Below are 25693 nucleotides of genomic sequence, written 5' to 3'. Positions count from 1 at the left end.
GTACTCATCTAGGTCTGGGGTCCAAAACCAAAATGGGGAACAGAAAAACCTAAAAACTGTCAAAGAAATGGCAGAACAATCAAAGGCAAGAAAAATAAGTCAGATCTTTGAGGAAACTAGATCTATGGTTTAGAGAAGCAAACGTCTTAGTGCTTTACCAAACACTACATTTAAAGAATGTGACACATTCTTACCTCGCAGAGGGTGACCAGTTATTTTTAATTTCTTTGGAGTAGAGATCAGAAGGAAACAATGAAAAAATTAAGTATTGTATTGAATATGTAAGGTGGTGGCTCATGTATTAACTGACAATCACTAAAAAGTGACATTTTCACTAATCGAAGGTCTAACATAGTCCTTTTAAATGGGGCTAAAAGTCATAAGCACATTGTTGAGTGAATACTTTGTACTGTGAACTAAACTGTCTTATGAGTGAAAAAATCAAGAAAAGGGGAATACTGCAACCCACTTGAAAAGATGGGCCATACATACACAGAACTAAAGGTACCTCATAAATATAGATTGAGAGAACAAACTATGTGCATAATTTAAACTGTGCAACAATTTGAAGGAAAGTCACAATTATAATAAGGTTCTGTAAAGCACCGTGTTAAATTTGGTCTGAAAGGCAATGGGCTTACTTGATGAAGATGAACATGATGAAATACTATCCTGGCAGCTGTGTGCAGGATGGACTAAAGTCAAGAGAAGCATAGCACTAACACTAATAACTGTAAATTAGCACAACCACTAAGAAAAACAGTAAGGAGGTTTCTAAAACAACTACAGATCTTCCATACCATCCAGCAATCCCACTTCTGGTTATATAACCAAAGGAAAGGAAATCATCATGTCAAAGGGATACCTGCACTACCGTGTTCATTGGAGCTCTTTTCACAATAGCCAAGATATGGAACCAACCTAAATGTCCATTGATGGATGATTGGATAAGGAAAATGTATATATACAACATGAAATACTACTTTGCCATAAGAAAAGAATGAAATTCTCCCATTTGCAACAACGTGGATGAGCTTGGAGAAACTTATGTTGAGTGAAATAAGCAAAGCACAGCGTGATATATACCACATGTCCTCACTCATAAGCAGGAGCTAAGAGAGAAAGAAGGAAGGAAAGAAAGACCACAGTGGTGCATTGGACTTGCTGAAGGAGAGAACATACCTTAGGATACAAAGTGGAGTGGGGAAAGGGGGATGGGGAGGGAGGTTGGGGATAATTGGGGGGATAACTGGGTGGGGGCAGGGGGTATAATCACAACTTGTGGTAACAGGCATTCTGTCCGTATGGATCTGGCCATCACATCTTAGGCCCGAGTGGTGACAATTTGCTCTGTACCCCATGAATATTCATAACCAATAAAATAATAATAATAATAATATCTAACACTTGCAGACCACTGATCTAAACGTTTCCAAATATATTAACTCGTTCCATCTCCACAGTAATACTTGGACGCCGATACTGTTATTATTATCTCATTTTACAGACGGGGAAACTGAAGCACTTAAATAACATCAGATTTTTACAGTGAGCGACCTGCACAGCAACCTTCATGTGGTACATACAAGCAGGGGACGTTTCAGTTTCAAAGCGGGTGTTGCCCATCCACAGAAGTCAAGAATACTCAGACCGACACAAAATATATCTTATTGTTTTTAAATGTGTTTATCGTGGAACATTTCAAATACGTGTAATAGTAGAAGGAACAGTACACTGGTGATCCCCACCCCATGCTCTATTATACCAATCTCGATTTACCTACCACGTCTCCACTCATTTCCCCCGCCCCTCCCTCATTATTTCAGAGTTAATCGCAGACTTTGTATCATTTCATCCACACTAAATCGTTCGGTATGTGTCTCTAAAAGAGGACTTATTTTTCTTTCTAAACGTGACCATAATACCATCCAAACACCGTAAAATTTATAGTAATTGCTTAATATCCAATATCAATCAATGGCCAAAGTTCCAATCACGTATCTCACTTTAATATTTATGGAAAACTTGCAATGTGCTCGCACTAGGCACTTTCACATAGGCCAGTTCATGTGCACTGCTGCTATTTAAATTGCTTTTCCCCCCGCTTTCACTTTACTGAAGGGAACGAGGCTGCCTCTACCAGATGACTCAGAGCCTCCGTGCGCCTCCCTCCGTCCTGCTCCCACCGCGGGGACTCCAGCCGCTTTCCCGGCGGGGCGGAGGCTCCGGCCCGGGAGCCTTTGCGAGGCCGGTTGCCTAGGCGACCAGGGGCCGCGTCTCTCCGGCGAGATCTAGGCCACGACCATGGGGACGACTCCTGGGGGAACGAGCCCCGCGGGAACCACTCCCGAGGTGGAGGTACGCCGCGCCTGTCCTTTCCCGTCTCGGTCCCAGAGACTCCCCCGAGCGCCCGTCCCCAGCAGGCGGGGTGCGCGGCCCAGACCAAGGCGGGTCCCTGGGGAGGCGCCCCTTGTGCGGCCCCGGCGGGTGCGTGGCCCGGGAGGGAGGCGGGATTCGGAGCGGGTCCCCGAGCCCCGCCGCTACCCGGCGCCACCCGCCGCGCGTTGTGCCAGCGAGTATAAACTGTTTAAAATTGTTCAGATTCTTTCATTGGATGGTTCCGTGCCCAAACAACCTCGTAACCACGCGCTTCTAACTCAATTTTTAAAAATCCAAATAAAAAGTGACCCAAATTTTTAAATGGGCCAGTCCCTTTTTGAAATTGCAGCTAATTCTTCTGTAATGATGGCACTTGTGATGGCTCCGAAGGTGTTGAAGGTGTTGTGGAATAACAACTGTTCATTGACAGTGGATTGATCACTATTAGAAGTCTGGAAGTTGGTGTTTCCATTATTATTTTGCCATTTCTGTAAATAAATAAATACATGATCGGAGACAGGAAAAAGGAAAGTGGCTGGAAAATCATGATCTTGGCTTGAGAAAAGTCATGTAGCCTCCTCGGACCCCAGTGGCCTCCTGTGTAACATTAAAAGTTTATTTTGGGGCCCCTCCCTGCACCGAGTCTCAATAAATGGGTTTTAGTTAACTTTATTCATAAACTTCATATCCTGAGATTTTAATTAAGAACACATCTGCCATGCCAGATATTACCAAAAAATGTTTTAAGTCTTCACACACTGAGTCTGTCATATTATTCCTAGGAAGTTTTTTTCTTCAGATATTTTAAGGCTGTAAAGGTGAATAATGATGTTTATATTAACATTGCTTTTTCTCAACTCCCTTATTAGACTAAACAATTTTATGTATGTGCAGAAGATAATATTAGCTCCAATTTTATAAATTAGGAAACACAGAGAGCCAATAATTCTGTGCTGTGCTCAGAAATATGTAAGCTATTCCCAATCCAGATCTCTCCCAATACTGTGTGCAGACTGCTAAGGCATGCCAACTCTCATATGAGTCTTTTGAAATTAGCATGCATTAAAAGCACATTTTAATGTGATAAACTGGTTACTAAGCTAGTAACTCCCTTGTGATCTGTAATGTAAGTAATCCAATTTCAAAAGTAGCATAGGAAATTTGCCAATTAAATTGTGTTATTTAAATATATACAAAAACTTATGAGAACGTAAAAATTGTCAGTGTAGACATACACATAACTTATCCGTATTGATATTGTCCTTTCTACAAAGACTGATAATTTGGGGTCTTAATAAATCCACACTTAAACACACACACACACACACACCTTTTTTTAAGATGTAAAGAAGTGTTATTATGCTTGGGGGGAAAATCACAATTATTTTGTGTAACAATTGATTCAGATCAGTGATCTAGTTGTAGACCTTAGATGATTGTCTACCATTTCTGGACTGTCAGATTGCACACTTGTTAACTTCCTGGAGGAGCAGTTATTCCCCATGACATGCGATTCAGGATGTGCTCAATCTCTTAGTAACAAACTGAAGAAATCAAGTTGTAACTTGGACCCACGTAGCAGTGCTCATTTACTAAGATAGCGCGTTAATACTCTGCATGGTGGAAACTCCATTTTCAGACAGTTGATCCATTCCAGAGCTGTGTCATTCGTCAGAAAGGCAAGCCCTGCCTGCAGCTCATTTGTGCTGACTGGGTGTTTCAGGGGTTAGATAAAAAGGACGGCAAGATTCTCCCTGGTAGTCAGTTCCCAAGGCTGCTGCTTTTTAAGTAGATACTGAAAGGTTCTTCTCAGATCAGATTCTTTCCAGAGTTGATCCTCTGAGAGCTAATTCCTTATGATGACATTTCTAATAAATTCTGTATCCAAATTGACTTACTTAGCTAGTAGACAATCTCGTCAGCTGAGCCAAGCAATAGTGAAATATTTCTTTTCTTGCCAACTCTATCAGAAATAAAGCATAAGCTTCCAATAGTCTGAGGTCTCTCATTTGTTGTTTGTGGCCAATACCTAGAATAGAAACAAACAATTATCCCAGTCACATAGTAGGCACTCAATACTTTATAACTAATTAAAATCGTGGGTGGGCTGAACTATGCCAGGAAAGGTAGTTATCAGATGCTAAAATCTGCTCTGTGAGATGCTGTGAACAAGCAGACTTGGGATGCAGATCCAGGAAAATATTTTTTTCTGTGATATTGTGTAAGCTCTGCTTGCCTACATTATAAATCCCACATTCCAGTTTCTTTAGTAATAGTGGAATAAATGCCTCCCTTTAAAAGATAAGACTAAACTTTGGCAGATATCTGTACAAATGCATAAAAACAGAGAAAATGACAAAAATCTGAAAATAAATGTTTGCTATGTATAGTTCTGTAAGTGAAAGGAGTTTATAAATGTATACTTAGAATTCAGTGATCAGGCTTCTAGCAATAGTGTGTTCATAAACTAACTTTCTTAATATCTTCACAATACTGTTTGGGAAATAGAATCATTTAAGCAGTATACTTAAAAGGAATATATTTCAACTCACATCAGAGACCTAAAAGAAAATGAAAATGATTATTTCCCAGTTGCTTCCTCAGAATGATATCTCTTAAAATGTTACCACATCCCTTAATAGGTGACATTTACTCAATGCATTCGGGGCATTTTCAGGACAGGCGGACGCTTAGATAATCTTGAGTAGAAAGATGATGTCACTTGTCATATACTGTCAATATGTCCAGGAAGAGGCCACAGACAATTCTCTCTACATTAGATGGTCCCTATAGACTTCTGAAAACAGACCTCACTCCATCACTGGCAGGTTAGAGAGAAAACTTGGAGCTCAACTTGAGCAGCAAAATGATTAGATTCCTGCAATTTCAATATAATTCAGGAAATATGTAATGAAATTATGAATTCAATATGAATGAATGGTGATCACAACCTATGCAGGCTATGGGGATGTTGCAAAAAAAGTCACTGAAAATACTGTTCAGAAGGCAGTACTAATGGACCTCAAAATGTTGAACCTCCGGCAAATATTGGTGGTAGGCACGGAGACACTGACGAACATTTAGGTTTTCTTCTTACTATTGGTCTTTCAGTTTAGTGTCTTGTTTAAAATGTCCCGTTCTTCCTTTCCCTTCTGTCCTTCCTCTCGGATAGCACAAATAATCTTCAATCTTTTTCTAATATTTAAGGTTTTATTTTACTAAAGTCAGGTCCTTAACAAATCTAGAATGAATTTTTGATAGACATATTTTGTATATTTGAAATAAGGATCTAATTTTGGTTACTTCTAGGAGGGAATCACCAATTCTGTCACTTTCATTTGCTAAGAAAGCGATCTTGTCTCTTCCCATTGAGAATGCACTGACTGTCACTATCATATTATATGTATACATGAGTGGGCATAAGATTAGACAAAATAGTCAGTGGTAGAGGATAGAGAATCAAAAACTTTATATGTGTATATGTATTTACAAGATTTATATATGTATACATATGTACCTATATAATATATAAAATTTTTGCATTCTCTTTTTTCCACCAACTAACTTGTTCATTCTTGTATCAATATCATACCATTTTATAATAAGCTTTAATACGTAATTTGGAAAGGACCCTCTTACTATTTTTCTTTTTTGAAATGTATGTATTCTTCCATAAGAACTTAAAAATTATTTTGTAAAGTTCCAGAATAATTCCATTGGGACTTCACATTGTCACTGTATTACATTTATAATGTGGGAGGGATTTAATTTTTTGAATTTGAAAGTTTCCAATAAATTTCTTTTCCTGAGTCTTACTTTTAAATTTTTGATAAAGTTTTATAATTTCCTTATGTAGATTACATACCTTTTAAATTATATATATAATTAAGTATAATTTGATCAAGTTTTTGCCATTTTCATTTCTAATTAGTTTCTCATGTATAGAAAACAGTGGTTTTATATATTTATGTTATATAGAACCATCTTACCTAATTTCTTATTAACTCAATGTTAGTATAATGTCAGCTCTGTAAGGTATGCAACCATATAACCTTCAATAAATATTTTTTAGTTTCCTCATTTCTGATATTTAAGCCACATATTTAGTTTTCTTATTGTATGAGTTAGAACCTCCCTAGTGTTTTGAGTTATGAAAATATTATTAGCCAGAATCCCTCTAGAGTTCCTGATTTCAAAAGAATCACTATAATATCCTACAATTCAATATGATGTTGGCTTTTGATTTTGGCAAATAGTCTTTTTCATGTTTAGCTGTTTTTTTTTTCTCTTTGTATTTCAGTGAGAGTTTTGCTGCTGAATTTTAGCAAGTGCCTTTTTATTAATTATTTATATAATCATACAATTTGTAACATTTAATTTACAATATAAATTATGTTAGAACTGTCAATGATGGTCCATCCTTGGATTTATGAAATTAATCTTATTTGGCCATAATGATAATTTATTATTCTTTTAGCACACCGCTGGATTCAATTTTCTAAGATATATTTTAATTACAATTTTTGCATCTGAATTCATTAGTGATTTTGGTTTATAATTTTCTTTTTGCTAGTTCAGGGTTTTGTGTGCACACTATGCTGACTCCTTAAAAAAAAAAGAATTCTCTGCAGTCTGTAATTATTAGACTAACAGAATTCAGGTGGTTTTTGACTATTAGGTAAAACTTCAAGTGTAAAACCATCTGGGCATGGTGACTTTTTAAAAAGCGGACTTCCAGTTTAGTTCGTGTTTGGTCATGTCAGTTTTTTCCCTTACCCCTGTTCAATTTTGATAACTTACATTTCCTAGGAAATCACCCATTTTCTTGGAATTTTCAAATGTATTGCCGCTTCGTGTGGCATTTATTTTCTTTATTTTTTAATTGCATTTTCCAAAGATTTGTCTATTTTACTTATTATTTTAAAGAATCAGCTTTCTTTTACTTATTCCTTTTTATTTATTTTTTATTTCTTAAAAACTGCCTCCTTGATTCCTCAGTTCCTTAGCAAGACTTCGGTGAGGTCTGTGAGGCACTCTCCTTGAATACAAAATTTAAGGGGTGCCAAAAAATTCTGTAATCACATAAATTATATTTTAGTGTAATACTTTAAAAATCAAAATTAATGCAGAAAATCCATTATGAATTAAAATTTTTAATAAAGACAGGATCAGTATTACTGATTTTTCCTTTTATCCCAGGCCCCAATATGGCTTAACACAGCACTGCTGCTTGTGTTAAAAGAGTAAAGATTTTTAACCACCTGATATGCTTTCTAGTGCAAGGCAGTGTATAAACAAATAAAAAAGAGGTCTAGTTTAAAATAGGTCAAGGAATACAATTTAAAACAAAATAAAACCCAGAAGTAAATTCTCCTAAAAGATGATTATCTTAAGCCTGCAAATTTTATTAAAAGTATAGTCACTAATATTAGGGATCTTAGATAGAATTATTATAGTCCAAAAGGGTAAGATTATTGTAGTCCTTTTTATATAGCTTTTGTATGACCTACTTTTCTTTTACCCGGAGATTTTTCACATCAAGTAAATCAATCTGAGTATCTGTATAATTCAATTTTCATGTATATCCTTACTCATTATTAATAATGACAGCAATCTTGGTTGTTTTAAAACATACAAAAATGATTTTTCAAATATGAATCCAAATTTAGGTTTAAATGACGTGACTTAAGTCATAAAGTTAATCAGTAGTGAAACCATCATGAGATCCTGAGTTCCTCTATGTACTGCTTTTCTCATACTCCGCCATCTAGAAGTATCACTCCTGTGATGAAGATAAATTCAGAAAATCACTTAGCAGCCTATGTTGACATGCCAGGATCTTCAGAATTCTAAGAAGAAGTAAAAGATTGAATGTCCCTGAGGAATTTACAGTCTAATGGGATTGATGTTATAGGAATAATTATACTTTACTGCTAATAAAAACATATACAACCCCAAAACTATTAAACAGATATAGAGCCATATATTATAGCTATCTAAAAACTGAGCACATTTAATTCAATTTACAAGAGTCTGAGTGCCTACTAGTTTCAAGATATTAGCTACTAAAATATTTTTTTCTTAATGAGTTTGTAATCTAATAGTATGACCTAGTTTAGATTAATTTACTCACCCTAGATTACAAAAAGATTGCTAATAATGTAGCATATTTTATTTCTAAACTAGATTTTTAAAAATAAAAATAGAATATAATAACTAATATTAAATTACAAACATTAAGTCAATTATCATTACTAATAAGTATTACTAGCTTTGGGATTTTTCTACTCTTGATAAGGAATAAGGAAAATTTGAGATGTAATCTGGAAAACTATAGTAAAGCATTTTCTTGCTGTTCTTATTTATTGATGCCCACTCACATGGAATGCTCAATAAGTATTTGTTGAATTGAAAAACAGTTGTTGCCTTTTCCCTCCCATCTCACAGTCCTTGATTTTCAAATAGTTGCTGCTGTTTGAGCTCTACTTCTCAGTCTCCTCTTTCCATTCAGAGCTCTTCTCTCCATGCTCTGGCTTTGGGCAGTCTCATCTATTCTCACTCTTGCAGTTGACTTCTAAAACAACATCTTTAAACTTGACCTTTTTACTCCAGCATTTCTAATTAACCTCTAATCATTTCTTCCTTGCTGTGCATATTCCACTTTAAACTCAACCTCTGAAATCAAACTCATCTTGCATTTTTAAAACTAGCATCATCTTCCAACAGTCCTACTTCTATTGGTGTCACAGGGTGCCATGTACAGTTGTGCAGACTGTGCTCTGAACAAAAGCACTTGGCTGGGAGGTGAGTGGGAGCTGAAACTATACCCTATTCACACATCGTGCTCTTGGGGGCAGGGCTGTGTCAGCCTTGGGAAAGCCTTGAAGTACTTCCTCCACCCAAAGAGGATGCCTCTCTCTAATTCACACCCAGGTGGCCTGTGTCTTATTTGGAGGCCCTGAATATCACCACCATTTTCTCCAGGTCACCTGTTTCAGAAGCAGAATCTCCATTCTTACTTCCCTTTTTCAGTTCCTCATAATATCATTGTATTCACCCCTTTTTTTTCCATCCACCCTGCCAGGAGGCCAATGCAACCCAGTGATTCTTCACCCCAGAATTGTCTGTACCACCTCTTCTTTTAACTCTTCCTATGTCCTTTCTCTGCTCCTGTCTTTCCTTCACCCTGCTACAGATTACCCTTCCTTAACGCAAAATTTTATCTTGTCATTTCACTGCTCAAAAACTTCATGGGTTCCCTACTGCCTATATTATTAAAAGCAAACTCCTCAGCCTGTTGTTCTTCAACCAGCCAGGGTCTAAAATATTCATGGTCCCTTGCACATTATCCTGCACCTTGTAAGCACTCAGTAAATATCTGTTGAATTATTAAATTTAAGATTTTTCACGTATGTTCCCAATACCCACTTCCCACCTTAGTCCAACGAATTCTCTGCGTATACCCTAGGCACCATTGCAAACTGCTTGATATTTGAAGAACCAGTCCCTAACAGTCCTGCCTTCATAACCTTGGTAGTGCAGATTTGTTCTCTTAGGGCATTATGTACACCCAATCCTGCGAGGCCCATTCCTGGACCTCCTCTCTGTAGACATTCCTCGTCCTGTCCCTGGCCATGTCCCTTCTTTTACACTGAATGCCACGTTTATTATGAGTCATTTATCATGTTCTCTTCTTCTTAAAAGTCATCTTTGGTTTATTTCTCTCACAGATAATAAGGTTTTTGAGGTCAGCAAGTCTTTCTTATTTGTCTTTGCTTCCCCTTGAGCCCCAAGTTCAATGACAAATCTGTAGATATTCAATAAATATTTGTTGATTTTTTACATGTGTCCAAAAGATAGATTGACTAGCCATTTGACTTCTCAGAGGAGAGGTTCCAGTGCATAAAATTGGAAAAGAAAAATGATTATCTAAGAGACTGTTGTTTTGAAAATTTTTGCTGACAGCAACTAGACCACAGAAAGGACAAACTTTTATATCATTGGGTTTTGTATGTAAAACATATAATTGAAATAACTCATTCCACCTTTTTTTTTTTTTTTTTTTCCGGGTAGAGAGATGCTGAATTCCAGGAGCATGAGAAGATTCTGTCTCCAGATTTTCTTTCAGTTGCCCAAATCACTGATTTGCAAGCAGAGGACGCAGGTGGAGTTCAAGAGTAAGCACTTCAGTATTACAAATACAGAATAGCTCTAGTTCTGCATCCATAAATGGCCATGATTTTTTATTACGTATTTTTAACTCTTAAAAAAATATATTTGTTATTATATTGTACGCTGAAATACATGCAGACTCTGGAACACAAAAATACTTAAATAATTGACTTTTTGCACTGCTCAGTAGTCTTCTTTAAGGAAGAAATACGTTGCAAACCAACTTGGTTTTTTTTGTGTGTGTGTGTCCTTTTTTGTGACCGAGCTCAGCCAGTGAGTGAACCGGCCATCCCTATATAGGATCCGAACCCGCGGCGGGAGCGCTGCTGCACTCCTAGCGCCGCACTCTCCCGAGTGAGCCACGGGGTCGGCCCCCAACTTGTTAATATTAATCAAAAGTAGGGATTTCTTGTCAAAAGCAGCCTCTAGCGTATGCCGTCATTTACTTTTCTCTTTCATTCATAAAACTGTCAATATACATGAGAACCTAAAGGGCCTTCTGCGTCATCATAAGAAGAGTACGTTGTGATTTCTGTAATATTAATAATCAATACATTTCATTATTCTGGAAAATCTAAATAGTAGCCATCCTCTGTGATTTTTATTGGAAGCCATACTAAGTAGTCTGATTGAATACATGTTGCTTAAGAATTTATAGGCAATAATTCTAGCCATTTATTTTTACTGTAGATCATTTATTTAGAACTTTAGTCAGATATAGCCAGCAACAGAATTTCCTAAAAGATGTTTTTAGTAATCATCCATTTAAAAAATATCTCACTTTAAAAATGGAAGCCTGACTGGCCATGATGTGTGGAGAAAAGGGATGATGTCATGTGCTGGACTGGAGTATCCTGGTGTCAGGTCTCTGCAAGCCAGCCCTCAGGACACAAGCAAGGTGTTGTGGACCATAATGGACAAACAGGAAATGACTCTGTCATTGGTTATCATTGATAAATCTTACAAATATGATGGAATAGAAATGGCTTACTACTGAGAAGGAACTGTGATAGATGTATTGGCTGGGAGAGAAATCTGGGAAGAAAAGCTTATCAGGAGCAGGCAAATAACACTGACAGGCCTTTTCCCAAGATGCTCTTCCCCCCCAGAGCTTGCAAACTCTGCTACAAACAGACGATCTATGATTTGTACATACTGCTTACTATTTGCATTTTTACAAGTATGAGTTGTGAATTAAAAATATCACAGATTTTAAACAAGTATTTCATGATGATTTTACCATTTTTATGGAAATCAGTGTTCATTGGAAATTCTGATTCTTAGTATGAGAATTGTGTAAAACGCATTCATTGTGTTAATACCACTGATTACTTATATCTTTATGTAAAATATTATTTTCCATTTCTAGGTAACCCCAAATGTTATTGGTCATTGCTATGCAAAACAATAATTATTAAATATTAGGCAAAGTAATACAATGCAAATAACAGATATTTAATACAGTTTACAATTTATTTGTATTAAATATTTAGTAAAAGATATTAAATATAATTAATATGAAATAAAAGGGTTTGCAAACAAATGTTTTTTAGAATTATTTCTTAGCACATAATAAGTTGTGTCATGTATCATACTTTGTGTGACAATTTTTAAAAATTTTAGCTCTCTTTTGTTGTTAAATATCTAAATTCTGAAAATATTTTTAATCTTTAGGAGGTAAGGTCTAGGACAAAATAAATGACACAAAAGGTGTTGCAGAAGTTAATATAAAAACAGCCAGGTTCAATAGCAGGCTGACCTTTTAAATTGTCTCGTTAATATAGAAATCACCTGAGGTAATCTCAAATTTTAGGACATCATCTTTGAATAAATAACATCAGTGTTAAGTTCGGAGCCATTTCTTTGTAATTTGCTTCAGGTTCTTTATATGATTTTTGTAACAGTAATCCTAAAATATTTGCAATCACTCACTCACTTTCTATTTAAAATAGCATTATTATAAATTGAGATTATATACTTTTCAAAATGGCAGAAATATAGTTTAGGTATCCCGTCACCAAGAGACAGAGTTATGGGAAAATCATAGAGTCTACAAAGCTATAAATCTATTTAAATAAATTGTGAGAGATCTGCACATTTCCCCACCTTTTAAAATTAAAAATTGTCTCCATGAAAGCAGCCAACCAAATGATGAAACATTAAGGTATCATTAAAACATATTTCTGGAATGCCCTTTAAGCAAAGTTAGATGTCTGGATACATTTCTCATGATCTCCTAGCTTCTATCAATCATAAGTGTTTTCACGTAACCCTGATTTATTTACAGATCTACCCTGAATCCTCTTTTAAAAAAGGATAGGGACAAAATTGAAAATGACCACATAAACACAGAAATAACAGAAACATCTTTAATAACCTTTGTATAACTGGTCCTCCATGAGCTGTTTAGCTCTTGCCTTGTGATTATTTCTGCATGTTGTCATGTTGAAGAAGTAAAATTGAAATTCAGTTTCAAGAACATGCAAGAATAATGTAAGATATTTACTGAAATTTCTGGAAAGACAAAGTAGATAGGTGCATCACTTATCATTATGGCAAAACTTTCTAAAACACAGTTAGCATCTTTCTGTTTTCCTGCATTTTCTCACACTACGGCTCTAGCCATCTCTTTCCTCTCCCCCATTTCATCTCCCATTATGTATACAGAAAGGGTTTACAAATATGCCAGCAAAATATATGAAAACTTTGCATTCAAGTTATAGCAGTATCCTGTTCCAAATGCCTCCGTGTGCTATCTCCTTTGGAATAAAATGACTGAACAAAGAATAGAAATGATAAATACTTAGCCATGTGGTTCAAGCTGAAGGTCAAGATTCTAATGATACTAGGGAAAGTGGTGGACGGAGTATGGGCATGAGCAAAGGAAGAGGGAGGTCAAAGAGATTTCTCCAAAATATTCTTAGGCGAGTAGTTGCCTTCATTTAAACACAAATAAACATTGAAAAACAAAACTAAAAAGTGAAGAACATATGCAAATATTCAGGTCAAATATTTAATTAAAATTACATAGCGTGCAGATGGCAGATGAAGAGTACACATAGAAGAACAACTAACTGCTAGAAACAGAAGAAACAGGCAAAATCTGATGATTAAAGAGGGCACCAATTCCACAAAACCAGAGATTAAAGAAGAGACGATGAAATATGTAAATAAGAAGGTTTTAGAACTAAGGCAAGGAACTAAAGGTAAAGAATAAAACTAATGTAGAACAAAGTTAGGAAGCAGAAATCAGTGGAATGACAAGTAACCAACATTTAGGGAGTCAAAAGCATATGATTCAGAGTAAAATATTGATTTGAGTTGTTCTTTAGTTACGTAGACAATAGACATTTTAATATATGTAGCAACCCCCCAAAATATGATATCCATGTGCTGTAATTGAAAAATCTACTTTATAACCCAGCTGAAAAATGAATCAATTCATTGTTGAACCTAAAACAATAACAACAAAACCACCAGTGAGAAACTGTGATATAAAAAGCCTTGCAATAAGCATGGGACTTACTTTCAATGAAAATAAAATATAATATGATGATAATAGACTGAAACAATTATTCTAGAACATGTCAACAAAGACAGGTGTGCAAATGAGAAAAAAAAAAGTAAGCTAATTTCTTCCTCTCACCAAAATATAATTGAATGTCAGGTAACAAAGTGCTTTTTAAAAAATGTATCACTAATTTAAAAGGTCAATATTACTAAGTACACAAAAAGGTCATAAATTAATTTTTAAAAAGCAACAGTAGAGGATCTTAAAGAGGCATCTGATCTAAGGAAGATGCCAGCAAATACACAATATAGAAAATTTTTTCATGAGATTAGTTGATGCTAAAATTGTGGACAAAATCCAAACTAGATTGGAGTTTAAAGAAATGGACCCTTTGTATGATGTTGATGGAAGACTTATTTGGCACTGTCTTTCTGGAGGGAAGTTTAGCAATATATATTTCACCATGTCAAATATAACCCAGCAATCGTAATTTCAGAAATTTATTGCCAAATATCTTTGGAGTTTTGGAAAGGTCTTAATCATTTCTCTTCACTCTAGTTTCTTAATAGAAGACATTGAAACCCATTTGGGAATATATGTGCCCGAAATATTATCAGCTATATTTAGAGGTCTCTGTTATTGATAAAACTGGAGAATGTGTAAAGACTTCTCACTTTACTTCCCTCCTGAATACTAATCCTTTCTCAGTTATATTCATTACAAAATTTTTTCCTGGTTTGCAGTTAGTCTTTTCAGCTATATTGTCTTTGGTAATCCAGTTGTTTTTTTGTCTGTTTGTTTTATATATACTAATTTATTGGTCTTTCTCTTTGAGTCTCCTTTTTTTTGTTCTTAGTCTAGCTAAAGGTTTATCAATTTCATTTATCTTTTCAAAAAACTTACTCTTTGTTTCACTGGCTTTTTGTATTGTTTTTTAATCTCTAATTCATTTATTTCTGCACTGATCTTTGTTATTTCTCTACTTCTACTAATTTTAGATTTGCTTTGTTCTTGTTTTTCTAGTTGCTTGAGGTGTAATGTTAGATTATTTGAAGTCTTTCTGCTATTTTGATGTAGGCATTTATTGCTATAATATTTCCTCTAAGAACTAGCTTTGCTGTATCCCATAGGTTCTGGTATGTTGTGTTTTCATTGTCATTTGTCTCCAGGAACTTTTTAAGTTCCATTATAATTTCTTTTTAACCCATTGATTGTTTAGGTGCGTGTTATTTAATTTCCTTGTACAGTTTCCAATGTTTCTTCATTATTTGTTGTGATTGGAAAAAATAATTGATATGATTTCAATTTTTTTTTAAATTAATTAAGACTTGTTTGTTTTATGACTTAGCATATGGTCTATTCTAGAGAATGTTCCATGTGCTGCTGACAAGAATGTGTATTCTGCAGCTGTTGGATAGAATGTTCTATAAATGTCTGTGAGATCCAGTTGGCCGAGGGTGAAATTTAACTCTGATGTTTCTTTGTTGATTTTCTGTCTGTATGATCTGTTCATTGCTAAAAGTGCAGTGTTGAAAACGCCAACAACTATTGTATTGGAATCTCTCTCTTCCATTAAACCTAGTAATATTTTCTTTATATATCTGTTTGCTCCAGTATTAAATGAATATATTTAGAATTATTATATCGTCTTATTGAATTGAGCCCTTTATCATTATTTAATGATCTTCTTTATTTGTTTATTTATTCTTTACTATTCTAGACTTCAAGTCTATCTTATCTAAGTATCTACTCCTGCTCTTTTTCTGTTCACATTTGCATGGAATATCTTTTTCCAAACCTTCATTTCATCCCTTCATATGTGTCTTTACACGTGAGGTGAGGCAGCATATTGTTGGTTTATGTTTTATAATCCATTAAGCCACTCTGTTCTCCTAATCAGGGAGTTTAATTCATTTATATTTAGAATTATTATTGGTAGATAGGTACTTAATACTGCCACATTGTTACTTTTTTTCTGGTTATTTTGTAGATCCTTTTTTCCTTTTTTTCTTTCTATCTTACTGTCTTCCTTTGTGATTAACTGATTTTCTCTAGTAAGATATTTTGATTTCATGCTATTTATGTTTAGTATATCTATTATACAATTTTGTGTTATGGTTACCATGAAGCTTAAAAAAGTTATAGTTTTCTTCTTTTTTTTTTCTTTTTTATTTATTGAAACATAATTGATTGTACGTATCTGTGGGGTAGAGCATTGACTATTCATACCTGTGTGCAATACGTCATGCTCAAATCACAGTAATTTAGTAAATTCAACATTATACAATGTAATCATTTTTTGTGGCCCTTTACCAATTTCTTGCTAATCCCCCTCATCCTCCCTTTTTCCCACCTCTGGTGGCCTCAGTTCTGTTCTCTCCTTCTGAAAGTACAATAAATTATTGTGGTTGTTATATCTTTCTTTCTTTTTTATTTGTGTGTTTTGTTTTCTTTTAGCTCCCACTTATGAGTGAAGACATGTGATATTTCTCTTTCTGTGCCTTGCTTATTTCACTTAATTTTCTCTAAGTTCACCCATGTTGCTGCAAATGGCAGAATTCCATTCTTTTTTATGGCAGAGTAGTATTCCATTGTGTATATATACCACATTTTCTTATCCAGTCACTATCGATGGACATTTAGGTTGGTTCTAACTCTTGGCTATTGTAACCAGAGTTGTGATAAACATGGGATTGCAGGTATCCCTTTGATGTGATGATTTCCATTCCTTTGAGTATATACCGAGCAGTGGGATTGCTGGATCATGTGGCAGTTTTATCTGTAGTTGTTTGAGGAACCTCCACACTGTTTTCCGTAATTGCTGCACCAATTTGCAGTCCACCAACAGTGTTGGAGGGTTCCTTTTTCTCCACATCTTTGCCAGTATTTAATATTCTGTCTTTTCGATAATGGCCAGTGTAACTGGAATGAGATGATATCTCAGTGTGTTCTTGATTTGTATCTCCCTGATGCTTAGTGATGTAGAGCATTTTTTCATGTGTCTGTTGGCCATTTGTATATCTTCCTTCAAGAAATACCTATTTAGCTTCTATGACCATTTTTTAATCAGGTTACTTGTTTTTTTTTACTGTTAAGTTGCTTGAGTACCTTGTATATTCTGAATATTAATCCCTTATCAGATGCATAGTTTGTAAATATTTTCTCTCATTCTGCAGGTTGTTTTTTCTCTGTATTCATTGTGTGTGTGTGTGTGTGTGTGTGTGTGTGTATTTTGCTGTGCAGAAGCTTTTTAGTTTGATATAATCCCATTTGTTTATTTTTACTCTTGTTGCCTATGCTTTTGAGGCTTTATTTATAAAATCTTTGCCCAGTCTTACTTCCTGAAGTGTTTTCCCTATGCAAAAAAAAATAATAATAACAGATTATTTTAAACTAAGAACAATTTAGCTTTGATTGTTAAGAAAAAAGAAAAAAAAGGAGAATCTATGCTTTGGTGTCTTCCCCCAACCATTTCACATTTTGTTGTTTCAAGTTGCATCTTTCAATATTGCCTATCTTTTGTACAGTTGTTTTCTGTGTTATCTTTAATAGGTTTATCTTTTAGTCTCCACACAAAAGATATAAATGGTTCACTTACCACACTTGTAGCATTAGAGTTTTCTGAATTTGTTTGTGCATTTATTTACTACTGAGTTTTATATCTTCAAATGTTTTCTTGTTACACTGTAGCATCTTCTTCTTTCAGACTGAAGAACTTTAACTCCCTTTAGCATTTCTTATAAGGCAGGCCTAGAGTTGATGAATTTTCTTAGCTTTTTTTTGTCTAGGAAAATCTTTATTTCCCCTTCATATTTGAAGATTCATTCTGATGGATACAGAATTTTTGCTCAACAATCTTTTCTGTTTAGCATATTTACTATATCATCTTACTCTCTCCTGGCCTGTGTGCGTTTCTGCTGAAAAATCCATTGAAAGCCATACTGGGGCTCTGTCAAATGCTATGTGTTTCTTTTCTCTTGCTGCTTTCAGTATTTCTTCTTTGTCTTTGGTTTTTAATAATTTGATTATGATGTGCCTTGGGGAGTTCCTCTTTGGATTGAGTTTGGTGATCTCGGACCTTTCTGTACCTGATTGCTGTCATCTTTCTTCATACTTGGGAAATTTTCAGACATTATTTTCTTAAATATGCTTTCTAGGTCTTTTCCTCTCTTTGCTACTTCAGGTACTCCAATTATACATAAGTTATTTTACCTATGGTGTCCCATAATTCCTGCAAGCCTGATTCATTTTTTCTTTTTTCTTTTCTTCTTTTTGCCCTTCTGGTTGGGTCATTTTGTATGTTTGGTTTTCAAACTCACTTATATTTTCCTTTGCTTGATAATGTCTGCTATTGGAGCTTTCTACCAAGTTTTTGAGTTCAAATAAAAGATTCTTTATTCTTAGAATTTCTACTTGTCTTTTAATTGATTCTGTTTTTTTGTTTAGTTTCACATTCTGCTCTTGTATTGTTTTCCAAATATCATTTAATTTTCTATCTGTATTATCTTGTGACTTCCATATCTTCTTTAAGAGGATTATTCTCATTTCTCTGTCAGACATTTCATCAGTTGCCATTATTATGGGTCCATTGCTGGAGCTTTGCTGGTTTCTTTTGGTTATGCTATATTTCTCTGTACTTTCTCAATCTTTGTGTCTTTACAATGATGTCTGCATGTTTGAGGAGGCAGCTACTTCTTTCAGGTTCTGTAGGTATTCTTTGGTGGTGTTAGACCTTTTTTGCTCAATCTCAGAACTTTATCTGTGGCCTGCAGTTGTTTTATTTCTGTGGAAGATTTATAGCAACCACCTCCACTTAAACACTACACTAGAACTGAGTTTCTGTCCTGCAGTTGATTCACAGGCTGAGGAAGACTTATTGCAGGAACTGGAACTTGAATGTTGTGCCTGAGCTAAATTACTGCCTTGCCATTGTTTCACAGTCTAAGGAAGTCTTACTTTGTAGACCAGAATTTAGTTGCGGGCTTTTCACTCACTTCTGGGTTATAGGAAGACTCCACAAGAGTCTGTGGGAAATCCATCCCAGGACTGAGTCTTTCCTGTGCATTTTTCCACTACAACACTGTGGTTCCAGCTCTTCCCCACTATGTGGTGCACTTCAATGCACCCCTGGTGAATCAGCCCCCCAGCATTCCAGATGTTTCCCAGGGAGCAGGCCCTGGGTATGTCCCCTGCAAGGACTCACAGACTACCGGGCAAATTGAACATCCACCTCCTACTCTCTCTTCTTACCTCTGAGACCGCAGATCTAGTGCTTTTCTTGTGAATGGTGCTATGCTGGCCTGGGAAAGGTGGGGGAATAGAACATTCCAAAGTGATCCTTTTCTCCCAGCAGTTGCAGCTCTTCCCACATATGCGAGCACAGGGAAACTTCATGAGTACCTATGTCGGCTTGGGAGGTAGGACTGGATATTCTGAAGTGACCTTTTTTCACAGTGGTCATGACATTTTTCTCCCCTGCAGGCTCCGAGTAGCTTCTTTTGAACAGCACTGCACTGGCTGGCTGTGCTGGCTGCACTGCACCAGCCTGGGGCAGTGGCTGGGGCTTTTTGAAGTTATCCTTCCTGCCCGTGGGCCTCTCTGCCTCTTCTCCTGAGCTCTGGTGTTGATGTTTCCAAAATGTCAATTTTGTGCGTTAATCATTGCTAGTTGATTACCTGTGGGGGAGAGAGATGCCAGGAATCATATATATACACATATACATATATATATATGTAAAATAGCACATAATAGAAATTTCAGTGATAGGTTAACTTAAATTTTGGTTAGGTCAAGGCCTGAATAGTGTTGTCAAAAAATGAGGCTTAGTCTTAGGAGTGATTTTTCTTGTGGTTATAAGATGGCTGCCATAGCAATCAAAGCCACTTATTTACTTTTTTAAATTTTTGTTCAACATGAGAAAAGGAACCTTATCCTTTGTTGTAAATTAATTAGAACAGTTTAGGAGAGTGCCCACCATAGAACAATAATTGTTACAGAGAAACATCATATGCTGAATGGCATTATACAGCATTATGGGAAGGGTGGTGAAATGACCATGATTGGCTTAGAATAATCAGAACTCATTTTGGGGTTTGAGGTCTGCCCTAATACCAGTGTAGATGACCTGCATGGTGGAGAGTTAAACACATGTTAACCTCAGCTTTATTTGTTCCCAAACTTATCTAATCCTGTTGTATTTATTACTCTGATCATACAATTTATTTCAATATTATGAATAATAAGGACTCCCTTTTTTGAAGATGGCAGTATAATATTTTCACACACATACTTTCTGCTCCCTCAGAAATCACGTACAAGCAACAGGAAGTACCAGTTTCATCTTCGTCAAAACAAAGTGAATGCTGAAAGTCCAAACCACAAAATACAAAGATGATTGCCACAACCACTATAGATCAACAGGAAGTATAGGAGAAAATATAAAGAAGGATACACATAGTTGCAGATATTAGGATGAGCTAAAAATATGCTTATTCTCCCGGGAGGATAAACCCCTAAAGGTCCATTCCAAGAACACTTGTTTGCAATAGCAGGACCAGGGTGTACAGTCCTGAAGCAGATACTTTCTGTATCAAAGAAAATAGGATGTTTTGTCGTAGTTAAAGAGAGCATATCCATACCTTTTTTCCCCCTTTTCCTCAGTAAAGAAATAAAAAAAACTAAATGGTTGAATAATTGACATAAAGTTATTTCATACAGAAAATGCCTACTGGTTCGTAACATGGCCACCTGTAGTGTATTTCCTGAAAGCAGGTATTCAGGGACAAAAACTCACTTCATTCAAAGATAAGTAATAAGCAAAATATGCATACAAAGATATTACAAGTAAAAAATAGGAGAGAAATAGGAAAAAAATAGCAGATAAAGAAAACACACTAGAAAGGTATAGCCATGAGGAGAAAAAAATATGATCAAATATTTTATCATGAATTTAGAAAACAACAAGAGTATACAACAGAAATATAGAAGCTCAAGGAAGAAATAATGAGAAATAAGTGTTATAAAACAAAAACAAAAAAAGTAGAAAAGGAAAGATGTTGCAGAATTTAAGGTGAAATTTATGGCAGCCCAAGGAAGAAATAACACTACTGAAAACACACAAAAGAATATAGAAGACAGTAATGAGCAAAGTATACAAAATGAAAAGAAAGTGGATTTGAGAAGTGTTTAAAGGTTAAAGAGAAAATTATAGCTGTAGAAAAAAATGAATAAAACATGTATAATTGGAATTCTTTAAAAAAGGAAATAGAATATTTAACAATCTAGTTCCAGAACATTTTCAGAAATAAAAGAAACTTAATTGTATAAATGGAAAGAAACATTGAATTTCAGAGGGAAAAAATATAATTAAAGTTATTCTGCATCAAAGGTGGAAGAAAATAAAGAGGAGGAGGAGGAGGAAGGAGATGAGTTTGCAGTCTCCCCCTCCCCCCCCCTCTCTCTCTCTCTCTCTTCCCCCCCCCCCGTCTCTCTGTCTTTTAAGTGTCATTTTGTACTTATGCATTTTGATACAAAGGAATATTTTTATATTGTAGGCATCATGGAATTTTCTTTCAAGAAAAATGTCTGTTTTCGAAACCTAGAAAATGAACTGTTCAATATTTAATCTGATTTAATGTCTGGATTTTCCTTTTTCTTACAGAAAACTGGGGACCTTTTTGAATTTCAAAAATCTTCAGACTTGTTTAAAGGATGCCATTCTTCTAGATTATTATGCATCTGGATTTTTGTGGGCTAGAGGAATGGACTTTTCTATTATTCAATATTCAAAATTTATGACTTTACTAGATATGTTACTTCATAATCTTCGAAGTAAGTACATCTGGGGAAAAAGGAAATGTATTTCACCATTTAAATTAATGTTCTTAAGGAAAAATACCTGATTTTATTGCGATTCCTTCAGTAAAATTTATGGGTTTTTCCTGGTTACAGCAAAGATGTAGTTTATATTTTCACTGAATTGTGAAACCTCAATACTTAACGAGGCAAATGTTCTCCTAATGATCAATTTGTCAAAGATATGTCAATTTTCAACGTCATCACCCTCCCAATATTTGGGAACTCTCTGTGATGTTCTTGCAACTTTTCTTTAAATCTAAAAGTTCTCCAAAATAAGAAGTTTATGTAGGTATTAGCTTATCCTTAGAATACCCTGCAGCTGTAAAAAGGAAAGAATAGGGAAGCTTTCTATGTATCATATGGAAAACTGTATATTGTTATTAAGTAAAGAAAGTGCAGCATTGTTTATTTATAAAAGAGACAAAAATAAGAATTTATATATGTTTTTATTTGTATTTACACAAAGAAATGCTGGAAGAATATAGAAAAACTAATAATCAAAATTACCTGCAGGAAATGTAGTGGGAACTCAGCATGTGAGCAACAGGGGTTGGAGGAAGTTTTTTCACAGTACAGTTTCATATATTTTTTTTTGAAACTTGAATATATCACCTATGCAAAAATTAAATTTTTAAAGAGAATATATGACATGAAAAGCCCTAAGCTTTGCAGCTTCTGAGCTCAGTATTCATAAACTAGAAACAGAATAAAGGAAAGTAAAAATGTTTGTAGGTCTCACATTCCAAATATGAGAAGATATTTCTATTTTAAATTTTTCCCATAGCTTATAACTGACTCAAGAATATGTCTTTTAGGTGAAACTTTATATTGTTGATATCAGTTCAATACTGAATTTCTGATCATTGAGCAGGATCCATCCAACTACTCATAAACCATGTGATTGTGAAGGAACCTAACCAGAAAAAAAACAAGGGAACTAGTTTTTCCTTCTGGCAAGAAAAAAAAAATCTCTCCAAACCTTTAAATGTAACAAGGTTGTAGTCATCATCAGGGAAGAATGTAATCTTAGGCAAGCGTGCCAAGGGAGGAGCTAAAACAAACTAAGTGGTAGGAGGGTCCTGAGCACACAGTCAGCCTTTTCATTCAGCAACACTGGAGCAGAAAAAGCACCGTAGAACAACGTTTGGGCTGTTAGCTGTAGTGTGGTCAATCCAGAGTGGGAACTGCATTTTATGAGAATTCAGTTTTTGATCTGATCTTTCTCAAACTTCTGCTCCATATCTCCAAGGCGTTTTACAGTCAATCCATCTAGAATCAATTGGGATAGAACTAAATGATTATGGAACAAGATTTGTAGAGTTTTCTTAACAGTATGCATTTTGGGTTTTAGTTTTTCTAGGGCTTCACCAAGGACAAGCTGTAGAGTATTAAGCAGACTGGATATTTGGCCTTTATCCAGGTCCATAAGCCTAGATTACTCCCCTGTGTATAACATGAATATTAGCAGCTATTGAATATTTTTTAGTCCCTATGATGCTAAAGTGTTTTTCCCCCAAATAGGAATAATAACACCAAGTAACACATGTAAGATTAACTTGTGCCAGCTACAGTGCCAATTGCTTCACAAATATTGTTTTATTTAATTCACACACAACATTATGAGAAAAATAAATAAGATTTAGAAGGATGTTAAATAACCCCTTAAATTTACACATCATCAACCCCAGTGAGTGAGAGCCCATCCTCCTGACTGATACATTACCTGTTCCTGGCTTTGGGCTGAATTCTAGAAAGCACTGTGCATGAGAAATATACTAGTATCTAATATACTAATGTCAGTTTACCAAGAGCTTCACGTGCATTTCCTATTTGCTCCTCACAATAGCACTATCGTTTTGAAAATAGGTATTATTCTCATTTTATGGGTAAAGAAAATGAGACTTGGGTCATCTAGCTAGTAACTGTCATTTATGAGGTACCATCCCTAAGTCTTCCAGTTAATTATAAGACTAGTGTGTTCTTTCATTAACCTAAATTTTCAAGAATAAATTTTATTTCTAGCAGCCCCTATTATTTAAGTGGCTTAATCTTTCACATTTTAATCACATCACTAAATGTGATTTTTAAGAGAGCAAATATTTCAGTTAGATAAGTGAAATGATAACTTCTCTAATTTTTAAAGCAGTTATCTATAGAAAGACATTAGACAGAAAAACAGCTTTAAATAGCCAGTTATTTTTCAGCATAAGGAAATAGCCATTTAAATGGAGTTTTGTGTTTGATAAGTATAATTTCATCTAGAATTATAATCAGTTATCTAAGAATTTCTTTTTTCACTGCATCTCTAATACAATTTTATTAATCAAATGATTCAGATTTTAATTCATTCACTTATGAATTGCTTTTACCAGCAGATTTTTCATTCTGAGGTTATTTCCACTATTTTTGAAAGAAATTTATCATGGAAAGAGAAATGTACAGTAATAATTGAATTCCACTTAGAATGATATAGGAAAGCCTAGTTATCCAGCAATAATTTAGTGTATCTGACATACATAAACGATGGTCTGGGAGGAGGCTATGAGAAATGAACAAACTGTAATTCACTAAATGAGATTTTAATTGTTACGTAGTTTTATGCTTCTTTCTAATTCCTGCAAGTAGAGAAGAATCTAGACTAAACAAATTACAAGTTAGTGTGTATAGTGTCTTTTCCTAACATTTTTAATTACTTTACTATCACTTTGTTAGTCATTTCCACATTGGGGGTATACCACTTACATCCTGAACAGAAAGAGTAGCTGTGTAATCCAGAACTGGCTGGGTCCAACAATCTGCCTATGGTTTCAAAACTTCTTTTCATTTCCTTCCCTCCACCAAAAAAAAAAAAACAAACAAAAAAACCCTCCATTAAAACTAAGACAGACAGAGATTTGGTTGGTGGGGTCCCCACTGAGCAGCACAGTTCCCCCCAGAGCCCACATCCAGGCCCACAGCTGATGTTCACCTCCCCCAGCAGCCGGTCCAGCATCCTTTTCTCTAGAGTCTTTCAACTCCTCCATGTTCTTTGGTTTTATATCCACACACCTATCACTTGTCAGCAAAGGACACTCTGGACACTCCAGTTACCTGAGTTCACTGGGCAGCAGTGGAGGGGATGGATTATAAATAGTATTCTGTCTGCCACAAGTAAAAACAAACATGATCTAACCAAACATGAAAAGAAAGTGGAAGTTAATGTTTTTATTTTAAACATTCTAAAAGTCAAGTCTAGTGTTTTTGACACTTACCTACTTCTTTTTTCAACTGGAGGAATTCCACGGAAGACAGTTTGAGGCATTTGTTTTTGATTGCTTGTAGTTGTAAGAGAATAGACTAATTTTTGGTAACAGTGGCGAAGTTATGTCACTCCTTCTGCACTTTCATCAAGCTCTCACCAGTGCCCCGGGCATACCTGTGAGAAACAGCTTACATAAGTTTTAAGTCTATAGCTGTGGAAAAGAAATACCTCCATATTTCTAACTTGTACTGAAAGTCTTCAGACCCAAATTTCCACATGGTAACAATTAGCTAAAGCCCAGTGCTGGTCAACTCCATTCATTACATTGTCAGCTCTGAGTTTGCCTCTGCTGTCTAGTGACTGAACCTGCTGTCTAGTTCTTCCTCACCAGCTACGTCAACCAACATTTTTGTAATTTTCACATATGATTTTATTCTAAGCACAGTAAAAAAACTCGTTTTTATTTTAATGTAATCTTTAGACAGATTTTGACTTTTTTTCATCTTAAAATTGAAACATAAACTCTTCAGACA

The 25693-nt window shown here is 35.2% G+C and overlaps 1 protein-coding gene across 4 annotated transcripts in view; it reads left to right on the top strand.

Annotated features, from left to right (window-relative positions):
- Nucleotides 1-2173: 2173 nt before the first annotated feature.
- CABCOCO1 (ciliary associated calcium binding coiled-coil 1) overlaps nucleotides 2174-25693 on the top strand; it is a 117188-nt gene continuing 93668 nt past the window's right edge. For all 4 annotated transcript variants that reach the window (XM_063103355.1, XM_063103354.1, XM_063103356.1 and 1 more), the window contains exons 1-3: nucleotides 2174-2358; nucleotides 10453-10556; nucleotides 21723-21892. In XM_063103355.1, the coding sequence (XP_062959425.1) occupies nucleotides 2305-2358; nucleotides 10453-10556; nucleotides 21723-21892 (328 nt within the window). In that variant the 5' untranslated portion in view covers nucleotides 2174-2304. The remainder of the gene's footprint in view (nucleotides 2359-10452; nucleotides 10557-21722; nucleotides 21893-25693) is intronic.

Source organism: Cynocephalus volans, chromosome 7 (genome assembly GCF_027409185.1).
Source record: "Cynocephalus volans isolate mCynVol1 chromosome 7, mCynVol1.pri, whole genome shotgun sequence".
In the NCBI taxonomy this organism is placed as follows: Eukaryota; Metazoa; Chordata; class Mammalia; order Dermoptera; family Cynocephalidae; genus Cynocephalus; species Cynocephalus volans.
This window is presented reverse-complemented; position numbering and strand designations above follow the sequence as displayed.